The 13,393-nt window shown below is 54.9% G+C and overlaps 4 protein-coding genes across 4 annotated transcripts; 2 read left to right on the top strand and 2 right to left on the bottom strand.

Moving 5' to 3' along the window:
- Positions 1-899: 899 nt before the first annotated feature.
- Positions 900-3,663, top strand: CCOS01_02731 (uncharacterized protein; the record flags this gene model as incomplete). Its single annotated transcript, XM_060450919.1, has 2 exons — positions 900-1,316; positions 1,405-3,663. 2 exons carry the CDS (start codon positions 900-902, stop codon positions 3,661-3,663), a joined length of 2,676 nt encoding a protein of 891 aa, XP_060319569.1.
- A 3,244-nt stretch (positions 3,664-6,907) lies between these two features.
- Positions 6,908-7,912, top strand: CCOS01_02732 (S-formylglutathione hydrolase; the record flags this gene model as incomplete). The annotated part of the gene is made up of 3 exons (XM_060450920.1): positions 6,908-7,588; positions 7,658-7,762; positions 7,823-7,912. 3 exons carry the CDS (start codon positions 6,908-6,910, stop codon positions 7,910-7,912), a joined length of 876 nt encoding a protein of 291 aa, XP_060319570.1.
- A 448-nt stretch (positions 7,913-8,360) lies between these two features.
- Positions 8,361-10,988, bottom strand: CCOS01_02733 (spindle pole body interacting protein; the record flags this gene model as incomplete). The annotated part of the gene is made up of 3 exons (XM_060450921.1): positions 8,361-8,780; positions 8,837-10,081; positions 10,140-10,988. The coding sequence occupies 3 exons, from the start codon at positions 10,986-10,988 to the stop codon at positions 8,361-8,363; spliced, it is 2,514 nt and encodes an 837-aa protein (XP_060319571.1).
- Positions 10,989-11,004: 16 nt separating this feature from the next.
- Positions 11,005-11,855, bottom strand: CCOS01_02734 (uncharacterized protein; the record flags this gene model as incomplete). Its single annotated transcript, XM_060450922.1, has 2 exons — positions 11,005-11,467; positions 11,749-11,855. Coding segments are annotated over 2 exons (570 nt in total), but the record flags the coding sequence as incomplete, so codon positions are not given.
- Positions 11,856-13,393: the final 1,538 nt, after the last annotated feature.

Raw genomic sequence — 13,393 nt, forward strand, 5'->3', positions numbered from 1 at the left:
ATAGTCTACGGCTGTGCGGGTGCCAACTTTATAGGCTGGATAGGTGGCTCAACATTGAGACTTCTCGTGAGCATTGGGCCTCTGGCCCGAACAGGTTGGATTGGGATTTGCTGCAACGCATCGACGACCGCTCGGAATTATAGATAATGGCCATCGAAGAATGACGTTCTAAATCATATTGACCCAAGTCTTAATTCCAAGAGTGATATAAGATTGTGAAATCCGAGTACTATTTGAAAGCAATCATTCGCTAATCTCTGATGGTAATATGTGTGATATAGATCGAGGTAAAGTTCATGTGCTTTCATGAGCTATATGGAAGCCTATGTACGAGACAACATTGCAGACGTGATTCACTGCGAGACAACGTGAAAGCAAGAGAATTTCAAGTATCGCTGAACATTAGCCCTCCGACAAGACCAAGGGCCAGGACTGAGAAGCAGAGGTAGAGACTGTTCCCCACGGGATTGGCACTGGTCAATCTACGCAGTAGATACCGACGAGAATTGAGTTCGAAGCGCGGGCCATCGTGGCTCACGCTCGGCTTGGGCTATGCCTTCGGCACTGCTTAGATCCAACGGTCTCTTTGCACCGCATTCCTCGGGATAAAAGAGACAGGAGCACGTGGACGGCCTGCTATACTATATAGGCGATAGGCAGTGTGCGGATACAACATGCCATGGGCCAAACAAGCTGAGATACGCCGGTTTTCTTGAAACAAGAGAGGGTTCGAGAATAAGTGGCCGTGGGTCCCTAGCCAGGCGCTCCCCTTGTCTTCTGACCCACGAGGAGCACGTCGAGGGCCATCCGAGTAAACACTGGTCGTACTGTAATCGTGAAGAGAAGAAGCACCACGAAATTTCCACTGTGAATTCGCAGCCAAAAAAGCGTAGGAACCCATGGCTTCTCTGAACTTTCACTGTGCCCCCCCCCCCCACTTTCATCCCGCCAAAGATCACAGAGCCAAGGGGTCCAGAGCTTGGGCCGTCCCTCAACTGCCATCCAATCACAGCTCAGACCACAGCGCGCAATGTAAACAAACGAAGCGGCCCCTCTCCAAAATATCCCCGTCGCGCTCTACGTACCGCAACCGCAGCCCGGAACCCCCATCCACTCCTCTCTCGCCTGACATCATCAACCCTTCCTCTTGCAAACCAGGGACTCGCTGGCTCGACTTCTTCCGTCTCTTTGCTCTCCTCTCGATCGTCACCGACATTCACGCATACGAGCTTGACAATTCTCACTCGCAAACAGTCAACATGTCGTCGCCGCCTCGCCGTCGTTCGGCCCGGTTGGCCAGCACCAACACGCCCAAGGTAAGCAAACAGGCTACGCTCTTTGACCGCTTCTGTAAACAAACGGCGCGGCGCCTAACTCACACAATTTTTTTTTCTTTATCTATAGCCCAAGGCCAAATCCACTCTGGCCTCTGTTGCCGAACGTGATGATACTCCTCCTGCTCAAGAGGTCGCTGAGAGTCTGAATGCGCTCGCCGTCCCGAACCACGACCCCGCGACGCCCTCTTCCCACTCAAACATTAAGGCCCCGTTGTCGGAAATGCACCCCAGCAAGGTTCACCCCACCGCAGCACCTCCCTCCGCTACCTGGCTCGGCTTCAGAGATATGGACCCCTCAGACAAGAAGGCCGATCCTCAGGCGACGCCTTCCAAGACGCCATTCAAGGCCACGGGCGTCCCCGAGTCGCCCTTCACCTTCCGCGTCGCCCAGCCTACCGGCGATAATGGCTTGAGCAGCGATGCCCAGCAGATGATGAACGAGCTGCGCGAGGAGGCAGCCAGAATCAAAGCCGAACTGCTGGCCAAGCGCGAGCTGGAGAGAGAGGACGAAGAGATCAACGGCCGCAGGATTGCCAAGGCCAGGGGCAAGTCTGGCCGCTTCAGCGCTGTCCACATGGCTGAGTTCAAGAAGATGGACTCTATCGAAGGTCATCCTTCAGCCTTCCGAGCCCAGCCTGGCCGGGTCACTCCTCTCAAGAGCCTGAAGCGGACTCAGTCCAAGGCGAACCTGGACGATACGCCTACGCAACCCAAGTCTAGTTTGAAGCGATCGCCCTCCAAGGCTAACCTGGATGACACGCCGACGCAGCCCAAATCTGTTCTGAAGCGATCTCAATCCAAGCCGAACGTCGACGATACGCCCACTCACCCGAAGTCGATCTTGAAGAAACCGTCCAAGATCAACTTGGGCATCCCCGATACGCCCTCGCAGCAGAAGTCTAGCCTCAAGCGCTCTCCGTCCAAGGCCAACCTGGACGATGCGGACTCCAGCAGTTCCACAAAGTCGACTCTTGGACCTCGACCCAAGTCTCGTATCTTTGCCAACATTGAACCGCCCTCATCAGTCAAGCGTATGCGACAGCGTTTCGAGGACGATGCCACCACTGCCCGGCCAGTTTCTCGCGACGGCAGCTCTCTCCCGCGTCCTAAGTCTAGCGGAACAGATGCGCCTACTGGCCTTCGATCTCAGCCCAGTCTGGCCTCCCTCACGAGCCCCACTGCATCTTCCCTGGCTCGCGCTGCTGGTTCCAAGATGCCCTTACCTGGCACTCTCACCAAGTCAGCCAGCAAGCCTGACCTGGGATCGCTCGTCAAGTCACCGTCAAAACCCGAGCTTGGAATCCTCAGAAAATCGCCGTCGAAGCCTGATCTGGGTGGCCTCACAAAGTCTGCCACTACCAACAACCTTGGTGCGCTGGAGAAGACGGCCGAGCTGAAACGCCGAATTGTGAGCCCCGGTCGCTTCGAAAGAGTCAAGTCGATTCTTCGTGGCGGAAAGGGAGCCTTGAACCAGACGAAGAGTGCTCTTCCCAAGCCCGCTCCTAGCATCTCCCAGACTCCTGCACCGCAGGCTGCAGAGAAGACGGTTCCCGCCGTTCCGTTCACGACTCCGCGAAGAAAGTTGTTTAAGAGAGTCGACTTCACCCCGGACACTAACCGAGCCGCCGATGTTCCGAATACAGTTGCACACCGAGCCTTTGCGAGCATAAGCCCTATCCGTAAGAATGGAGAGGTTGAGTACCCCAGCCTCGACGCCATGCTCGGAAACGGCAATGTCACCCAGCGAAAGAAGGGCGAGAATCTCTATCCCGAGCTGAATGTTGGAAGCCCGTCTGACAAGGCGACCGAGAACGCCAGTGAGAGCATCAAGCCTCTGCCTCCGACTGTACCTGGCACATTCACTTTCCGCAGCGACCACACCATCCGGTTTGGTAGCGCCTCTCCGACTGGTTTCGGCTCGACTGCTGGACAGGCCAGTGTCCGTCATGTGCGGGCCTCGCTTGACATGCCGGGCAGCTTCCCCACTGGCCCCGAGTTCACCTCCAACAAGGAGAATAGGTCTCCCATGCAGTTCCTGGCCGGAAAGCCCCATGGAATGACCAACAAGAAGCGGGCTCGAGCTCGTGAAGAGGAAGGAGACCTTGAGGTGGATTCTGGTGATAGGGCCGGCAAGAGGCGCAAGGCCGAGCATGTGCCCGAGGGCGATGCTCTCCTGGCCCCCAGACTGATGGGTGCTACCCCGGGCACTATCGGCAAGAAGCTTCAGAGCCCTCGCGTTGCTCAGTCGCCGAGTCCCACGAAGAAGCGTGGCGGTATGAGTCTGAGTCGACTCAACATGCTGGCAAAGCCAAAGGCTCGCAACTAAGGGTACGAACAGGAAACGCCCGACAACTTGGTTGATCAAAAGGCACACAGCCACTTACACCAGTCTTGTTGGATTTGTATAATATGACGAAGAATGCGGATGTTTGGCGAACTGGACACGCTGCTGTCGATCGCATTGCATCTTCAGTAGTGCTGGTCCAGAGGAGAGAATTACGACTGGCGTAAACAAGGATGGCTTACGGAATGGAATAGGCTGGACCAATGGCGGTTGCATGGAGGGGGGGCATATGGACTGGTCTTGGCGTTTGGGTTTTGCTTTATTTTTGTACAATACCTACCGGGCGTTGGGATGAGATTGTCTTTTTTTTTTTACTTTAGTTCTTGGCCGGAGGTTCTTTACCTTGGCCGAGCTTCAGGTCTATGAAAAGTTGCACATCCATTACGTACAGAAGCATGTTTCCAGTCGTCTGCTCATAGGGAACCCAGCTTCGTTCTGACATGGTGAGAAGGTCGATGAGCCGATGACATTTCCCTCAGCGTATTTACCTAGCATGGCTCCGTCGCGAACCTGTGTGAGAAATATGGGATGAGCAGGTGGCTTGTAAACTGAATCCGAACTCGAGCAAGAGATGGGAAACGAGTCAAGCATGCATGTTCTTCGATCGTCAAGAATATCGAAAACGAGGCCAACGAACGAGCAATACCACGAGTCCGGAGAACCACTCCGGGCTCGAGTACAGGTGTATTCTAGTCGCCCACGCGTACGAGCGATCCCCTTCGCCGTCATTGCGGGTGTGGTTCTCTCAACTCCCACCCAGGGGATAACCTGGTTCTCCTAACTGCCCGGGCAAGCCGGCCCGTCCAGAGGTTTTGCATGACGTTCGTGCCATCATGGACCCAAACACACGGAGGTGCCACCTTGCGGCCCGTCACCCGAGCGATCTCTTCCGGTTCGTCCGCCTTGGAGGGGGCGATCGCGACGTACCACGGACCAGATGCGGACGTGTCGGGTGCAGGAGTGGAGTCAGTCTCCAGGGGGCGGCTTCATGCTTCATGCTTCTATGCTCCCTCGAGCTCGAGTCTTTCGCAGCCTTTTGGCGGCGGTCAGGTATGGTAGACCCGAAGTCTGCACCCGTCTCTATGCCGGACCAAATCATACGCAGGCGAGTTGGCTAATTCGTTCAGTTGGGCAGTCCGTTGCGCGAGTTAGCATGTTGTGTCATGATCCATAGAGCTGTTGGCGTGAATGCTGGGACTGCCTTTTAAAGCTCAACCAGGCGCCAAATTACGATCCATATTCGCGATTAGCTGGTGCACAATCGAATGGACCAGCGCATACTCAGAACCGTCTTGGCATCTTGTTCCCCAAGAGCCCGCCATCCAGAGAAAACCTCGAGGCTCTCGTCTCTTGTCGCCTTGCTGACGATGGCGCGGCTCGATCTTCAAACCCTCAAGCCTCCAGTATAGTCATCCGAACCCGAAACCACAAAAACGGTGTGAATCATGGACTGGTCTTTTGAGTCCCTGTGTGGCGGGCGCCTTCCTCGCTTTCCCTTGCGTGGTGTCATTCGAGAAAGCGTGGAACAGACTCTCAATCGGCTCTCGAGCCCTCTGCGAGTCCATCCCAACTGTCGTCCCTGTGACGAGACAGCATGAACCTCTCGCATGCAGGTTTGCGCTCGGTGGCAGCGAATCTGGCATATGCTTGTGGTAGCTTCTCGCTCCAAATGGCTGAAGAAGTAGAGTCCAACTTTTGGCATGCAAGCAAATTGATCGCTTGCTTCTAGCGAGTCGTCCGGGGGTTAGATTTGCTGACAGCTCGTGAAGATGAAGAAGAACAATTGCGATTGGCCGTCCACAAGCTTTGGTCAGTAGTCGTGTATTTCTCGCCAGCTGTAGAGCGAAGAGCACCCGGTAGGGAGCAAGCTCGCCGTCCATCAAAACCTGCTGCTCATGTAGTAAACTTTGGTGTGTGCCGCCAACCCGCCGTGTCCGACTGAAGCCTTCTCAGCAAGGACCAGCCGATCCTTCGAAATCGAGTTCACATCGAGTTCACATGTTGGCCAATGCTGGGGAACCGGGCATGCTCGTTGGTCCCAAAGAGGATACACGGTCAATATACACCAAACCACGATGGAAAAGTTTCAATGCCTTGAGTCGGGACTTTGACTTTCCGCGCACTGAGCGTTCCCTGAAGAAATACATACTGTAGAACAGCAGAGACAAGAGCGAGAGAGATTACTGTGACGGAGCAGGATGAGGCTGTTGTATTCTTGGAATAGCATGGCATGGTACGAGGGAAAGCGTCTTGGTAGTCGGAAGTTGGTAGTTGATGTGAGAAGAATTAAAATAGTATGCCGGGAACTCTGAAGGGAACTGTCATTCTGGGGGACCACTCAGCTTTCGGGACAGCTACCGAACATTAGTACCGAATTATAAGCAACAGCGGGTACCTTCCCGGGAAAGTGTCTCCTGGGCTTGCCCCTCCATGCCGAAGGCTGATGACGCACACCCCACCTTATTAGTTCCAATGGTTGTCAAGGTAGGTTCAACCTCACTGCCCAAAGATAACTGCCACCGTATGAAGTAGAGAAAGCTCTCCCCTCTCTCCGGTCCCGCAGGAACAATGCGGGGTTCGTCGCAGCTGAGAGCATGAAGTGAAAAGACCTCGCACCCACACAATGCATTACAAACGCAAACTGGATCGCCGGGCGATAGATAGCTTAGGTATTCGTACGGAGTAGCTGTAGCTATACCCAGCCGTACGTAAGTACTTTCCTCTGCCGGGTAGCTTTGCCACCTTTGGTATGTTATACGCCTAGCAGCACTTGTACACGGCACACCTTGCTGGGTGAGACCTTGGAGGGGTTCGCTCCTGCATCCCTGCTGGGCGTTCGGCGGTCCATGGTGGGGTAAAATCGGCATCATGATGAAGGAGGGACAAACGGTCAATGGCAGGACGAGGCGGAGGGGGGTAGAGATGAATCCAAGCCAAGCCAAGCTCTCTCTCTGTGCTCCTCCTCCACTTCTCCGATCTGAATTCGAGTGGACTTAACTCGGTGTTTTTATTTATTAGACCTCCTCAGATGCCGCCCTTCCTCTTGATAACCCCCAGGTCCTCTCTTTTTTTCCTTTCTTCCAGGCATAGAATAATTTCAAGCTCTTCTTCCTCCCCCACTCCCTTCAACATCTCTCGTCTTGCTTGATAACGAACAGCATTATATACCCCCCTTTCAACACCCAATTGACACATAGTTGATACCCAAAACAGCAAAATAGCAACAATGGCCACCGCAACCTTCCAAACCAAGGCGACCATCACCTCCTTTGGGGGCCAGCTCCTCAAGCTCTCCCACAAGTCAAACTCCACCGGCACCGACATGGCCGTGAACCTCTACCTGCCCCCGCAGGCAACCACACGCGCCGTCCCCGTCCTCTTCTATCTCTCGGGCCTGACCTGCACCCCGGACAACTGCACCGAAAAGGGCTTTTTCCAATCCCAGGCCTCCGCCCGCGGCCTCGCCGTCGTCTACCCAGACACCTCCCCGCGCGGCCTCGACCTCGCCGGCGAGCGCGATTCCTGGGACTTTGGCGAGGCGGCCTCCTTCTACGTCGACGCCACCCGCGAGCCCTTCCGCCAAAACTACAAAATGGAGACCTACATCACAAAGGAGCTCCCCGAGCTGCTCTTCCGCGAGTTCGCAGGCAAGCTCGACCGCTCCCGCATCTCCATCACGGGTCACTCCATGGGCGGCCACGGCGCGCTGTCGCTCTACCTCCGCCACCCGGGCATGTACCGCTCCGTCAGCGCCTTCGCCCCCATCGCCAACCCGTCAAAGTGCCCCTGGGGCGAGAAGGCCTTCACGGGATACCTCGGCGACGACCGCGCCGAGTGGGCCAAGCACGACTCCACCGAGCTCGTCAAGAACTGGAGCTACGGTCCCCTGAACGCCCTCATTGATGTCGTAAGTTTCTTGAGCTCATATGATCACAATGACGCATATGGGAGCTGGCACTAATACAAGAGATACCAGGGCCTCGGTGACAACTTCTACATCCAGAAGCAACTGCTGCCCGAGAACTTTGAAAAGGTCGTCAAGGAGAAGAACCTCCAGGGTCTGAGCCTGAGATACCACTACGTAGGTTGAGCCCAATTCATCGTCATATTCAAACTTTTAGACGCTGACCAGAGTATGTAGGGATATGACCACTCCTACTTCTTCATGGCCTCCTTCGCCAAGGACCACGTAGACCACGCTGCCAAGCACCTGGGTCTCGGCTCCGCGTGACTCGAAGGTCGGACAAGACTGTAAACAAAGTAAACGATAACGTTGACGTCAATGATCAGGGAGCACGCAGTGAGGGAGGGAAAGGAACCAAAGGTCAAGCCGGGTCGGAATACCAAAGATGTCGAGAGGACAAAGAGACGTTGCGTGCGCGCAGTCGACATGTAGTTCTTCTTTCTTAAGTAGGGTAGTAGTAGGTTGCTGCTGAGATTCTTGAAATTTGAGAATAATAATCGACGTTTCATCCACTCCGTTCCAATCATGACCTTCGTGAAGAGAAAAAAACAAAAATCCCCCCAAAAGCACCTATTCTCCTGCCGCATGGAGTATTTGCGCATGACATGAGTGTGATATAGCAGAAACGCCGGTGCCGGGTAATATGAGAGAGAGAGCGCCGGCCGTGATGGGAGTATATCTAGTTAGATGCAACCGAAGAAGTCAGGAAAAGCGCCTAGCTGACCCGTTTCTCCACCTCGGGACTCAAGCCCTCCTTTTCGAGCTTCGCCCGCATCTCGGCGTCCATCTCCTTGCGAATGCGGTTGTAGGCCAGTTTCTCGAACCGGCTGAGAGCCTTCCACCAGTGCTGCCCCGCCTCGTGCTCGCCAATGCGTTCCAGCAGGTCGGCCGTCTTGAGGCGCACTTCGCGGTCCTTGTGGAAGAGGCCAAGTGCGACGTAGAACAGGCCAGCATGCGACTCTGGCGCAACGCTCAACAGCAAACAGATCTCGTCGTAAGAGTGGACATACTTGTGAAACGCTGCGTAGATTTCCTTGCTTTGCATCGGGTTGAGCCGTTGTGTCCGTAGTCGGTCGTGCATGTGGTGTAAGTCGAGGCCCTTCAACGGCCTCACTGTGTAAAGCAGTGCGAGATCCTACGACGATTAGTTTAAGTCCTTGAGAACAGGGACAGGTTCCGTGGCTCCCTTACCTGGATGAAGCTGTAGTAGCTCCTTGTGTTCCTCCACCCTTCGATCCTCGTCACATTACCCGCAAGCTCCTTGTGTTTCGATTGTTCATCAGGCCACACGTAGCCGTGCCCGTTCACGCCCACCGGACCCATCTCTAGTTCGTCGCCGCCAATGTAAAGAGCACTTGCGCCGTACACACTTTCCTCAAACGCAGCTGCGATTCGCGTGAATTTGATAACCCAGTCTCGCCATTTGGCGCGTATTACTCTCTCACCGTGCCTTGCCGCGATACTTCGTAGGATATCTTGCATGAAAGCCGCGTCGCCTGTCAAATCACTTTCGGCCGCGACCTTGGAGGTGCCTCCGACAAGCCCAGCGTATGAGGGGTTTTGCTGTTGAAAGTAGACCATTCCCTCCGTTACTGGAGCCGAATCGATCTTGCTACTGATCTTGACTCGGCCTGTAGGCAAGTCGCACAATACATCCCACCACTCGGGGTGCAGTTCGAATGTCGGATTGGTGACTCCAGCAATGAAGCCGGGAACATTGAGGAGATCATCGATCTTGGTCAAGTCGGTATAAGGAAACGCGTGACGCGTGAAGCCCCTGAGCGTACCGCCGGATGCCAAGGCGCAGGCCGCCAAGACTGCCTCCGCAACTTCGCCTGATGGCATATTGTGCCCCAGGAAGATCACCCGCTTTTGCGTCAACAACGCATTGACCAATACAATGATGGGGTGCGTATGCGGGCCGTTTGTCGTCAATTGAGGATGCAAGGGGAACGGTAGTGGCGCCTTGCCTTGTGGCTCCGAAAACTTCTGGATCAGTTTGATCAAAGAAAAGTCGCCCACCGTTTCCGGCATGACAGCGACGGGAACTTTGATGGGAATTGGTATGCCCTTGTACATGACTCTGCTTTCAAACTCGTGTGTGTCCCTTGGAACCGAATACTGCGAAGCACCTTCGACGTGCGCTTTTGTTCCTGCTCTAGAAACACCCGGCAGTTTTGGAGGGTCTCGACTTGCATCGAAAGGCTGATCTGAGAGGTGTTCGCCGCGGTCCTCGGCTATCCGCATTTGAATCATTTGCTCAAACTTTTCCACGAACAGATCTTTGTTGTCACTAGCCAAAAGCAGGTGCCTCTCAAGTAGGCTAAGCTTCGGCATGAGAGACAGGTCCATTGCGTTGACGGCATCGTAGAGCATCGCCAGCGTCTCGGGAACGGGCGCCTTAAAGTACTCGTCCAAGGCAAGCAACAAAAGGGGCTGATAAAAGTAAGCCGGCTGATCAAGCGAGGGGAGCAGAAGGCTAGCAAGTTCTCACCTTGTATATATGCAGGAAGGGATGCCTCGTGCAGATTGCCATCGCCTTGACAACAGCACCTCTCTTGACCGTTTTGTCCTGCTTTGTGTTGACCAGGTTCAGAACATAGATCAACGGCGGGCCTTCTCCGCCTTCGGGTTCGCCGTCGTCGGAATCCTCGTCGTCGTATTCGTCCAAGTCATCAAGGTCCCCCTCATCTTCGTCCAAGTCCGCGCCGTCATCTTCCTCGTCGACGATGCCAGCAGCGCGATTGCGCAAACGCCTTCTTCTCCTCTTCCTGGCCTCTTTCGCCTTACGTTCCTCGTCCTCTTCCTCTTGGCTCGTGTCCTTGTGTAAGAAGAAAATAGTCCAGTCCTGATTCCGAACATGGGCCTGATCGGGCAACATGAGTTCTGCGAGCATATGCTCGTCGCCAGTAATGGAAACAGGGTATTGGTGCTCCATGACCGGGCCCCGATCTATATCGAACGAGGCCACCAAGATGTACTCGACATGGTTCTCGGTGGAACCTCGCGGGTATTGCGAGCGCAACTTGCGGGGAGGATGCGCATCCGGATTGTATCGCCTCGGGGCAGACAGCGACGAGTGTTGTGACGAGACACCAGTGGACGGTGTCTTTGACTTTGAGCTCGGGTTCGAGGAGCGGTCCGTCTCGGCAATGGGAGGCGGCTGGGGAGATCGCGACGGGCGAGATGTGTTGGACATTGACGAAGGCGATCGCGAAGCTGGGAAACTGGAGAGTGAAGTGCGACGACTAGGCCAAGGGCCGTTGGGCGGTGGAGGGTACTGGGTCTGCGTGTTTGAATAGTTGCGCGTGAGGAACGGCAGCGCAGCTTGGGTCGAAGCCATGCTTGTGAAAGCAATGTTAAATTGCGGAGTTGTTCAACAAGTCGGTAGCTGGGGGTTTCAAGGTGTTGCGCAGGCTGCCGGTCGCCACAGCCATCCAAATGCAGTCGAGAGGTCCGTTCGTGGAGGTGCAGCAAAAGTAGGTTTGTCTCCGATCGAGAAATGCGACGATGGTGGGAGCCCTTTGCTGACAATTTCCCAGAAAGATTAACGGCTCGCAGCCAACGACATTCGACGGTGATGCTGCGACATTAACAAGGGCAATCAAGTGATTATTTGCCAGGTCGTCGTCGCTGAAATCGTACAATAGGTGATTGGAGATCGGGCGTCCTTGAAGCCGAATGCGAGTCGATGGGCCAGGATGCAAGATGCGAGATGGAGGGGGGGGAAGGGCGGCGACGGAAGGGTAGATGGGTACGAAGCACGGAGTACGAGGGAACGGGAGGACGGAGTTGGCGAGGCGGTATAGTACGTAGTTGTATCCTTAGGTGCTAGGTAGTCCAGGAGCGGTATTGGTAAGGTGGTGTAGGTATGCGCGGTAGGTAACCGTATTCAAGTCCAGGGTAGCGCGTGGAGGCGTTCTCAGACGATAGCCGAATGCGCTCTTCGAAACGTCAGATGCAGGCGAGTGACTGACATTTACCAGTCTTTGCCAACCAGCGGAAACAGGATGGCCCCTCCGGCACACGAGGGGGAGAGAGAGCAGGTATATCCTGTCGGGGGACAGATGCAGAAAGCGTCAATGCGTGGAAGAGAAAATCACCGAGACATGATCTGCTTCGACGTTTGGTCTGGTCTTCTGGTCTCGTCGGTTCTTATTGGGTTGCCCGCAGGCGTTCTTGGTATCCTTGACTTCTTAAAGGTAGGTTTCCGTACGGAGTAGTGCGTACAGAAAGGTTTCTAGGAGTCCCAAACCAGGCAGGACTCCTGACAGGGGATAGTTGATAGTGCGGTGCTTCTTTTTCCTCTTTTTTAAAATTGTGCAATCCAATTCGATCCCCCACCGGCTCGAATAATGCTCAGCTAAGGCGCGCCGAAGCAAGGTACGCACCTCTTGGTGCGAACCAAACAGGGCGTCGGATTGAGATGGAGGGGGGAGGTCTTGCAGTGTGCCCCTGGATGGATTGCCGCGACAAGGACCTCTGGTTGGTGGTCGCCGGACACTGGCGGCCCTCCGCGTGTCGCTCGGGGCTAGTCAAAGGTGACGAGTAGAGCAGGTCGTGGTTACGGATAGATTCAGATTCAGAACTCTTCAGCGCGCGTACCTCGGAGGAGCCAGACAAGCCAGGGCCAGCTGGTGGGCAATCGACCGACACACAGACGGGCAATCTGTCAGTCAAGTCAGACACTCAGCCCGGGGACAGACAAAGAGGGAAGAACAGACACGAGGCGGCCCTACGTTGCTGTTAGTGTGTCGTAGGCAGGCAGGTAGTTGACAGCGAGTGTGGGCTCAAGCTGGGATCCGTATCCGGGAGCCAAGTGGGCAGTGTCTGCGAGAGAAAGCGAGAAAGCCTTGGACGAATGCGTCGGGAACAATGCTGATCATGGATTCTCAGTGTCCTCTTTTCCCTCCTAAAATCCCTCTCAAGTCCCCCTCCTTTTGCGGCTTGCCCACCACCTGGCATCAGTGACCACCCACCGACGAATACCTTCCCTTACTATGGAACGGGAAAGGCAGGGCCTTCTTTTCTCGGCTGCCCCCAAGGACCCCCTTGGTCCCCTCCTGCCTCTTCCCCTTTCCACGTTCCTCCCCCCCGCCTTCCCATGTCCTTTGTGCTTTCCCCTTTTGAGAGATTGGTGGTCCGAGCTGTCGCTCTCAACCTAATTTTTGCTTAGCGCCCCAAGGGACCTTACATGAAACCCATGTGGCTGGAGAGAGTCATTTTGGCAGCTGACACAGGGAATTATGGTCAAGCCACATATTGACAGCCACACCTCCCCCCCTCCCTAAGGGATGAGGCTCTCCCCCTTCCCCCCGGGATTGCCATGCACGGACGGGAGGGTCATGCAAGGCTACGGTTGTCACGGAGAAGACGCCTCTGTTTACATTCATCTGTCACCCAAAGCCACCCATTGTCTCTGCTCTGTATCGGACCTTTCCACAATTGAACTGCAACGCCATTTTAAAACCAACGCAGAACCATTCAACCATACATTCTATTCGATACTGATACCAGAAACGCGATACGCAATTTTAGCAGTTGCTTTTCTTCTTTACATTGCCGTCCTCTACTCGTCTCTCGTACGCTTACCGTCGTCTCTCGGCCCAATCCCCATATTTCTCATTGTTTACTTTGCTGCCAAGTGGGCGCGCGGCATCAAAGATCCAGAGCAAGGCACTCCCTATTTCCCACCCACAGCTGCTCCCGCCCCGAACACCTTTTCGATATGGTAGGCTAGGGCCCATT

Source organism: Colletotrichum costaricense, assembly GCF_030867565.1.
Source record: "Colletotrichum costaricense strain IMI 309622 chromosome Unknown Scaffold_2.1, whole genome shotgun sequence".
In the NCBI taxonomy this organism is placed as follows: Eukaryota; Fungi; Ascomycota; class Sordariomycetes; order Glomerellales; family Glomerellaceae; genus Colletotrichum; species Colletotrichum costaricense.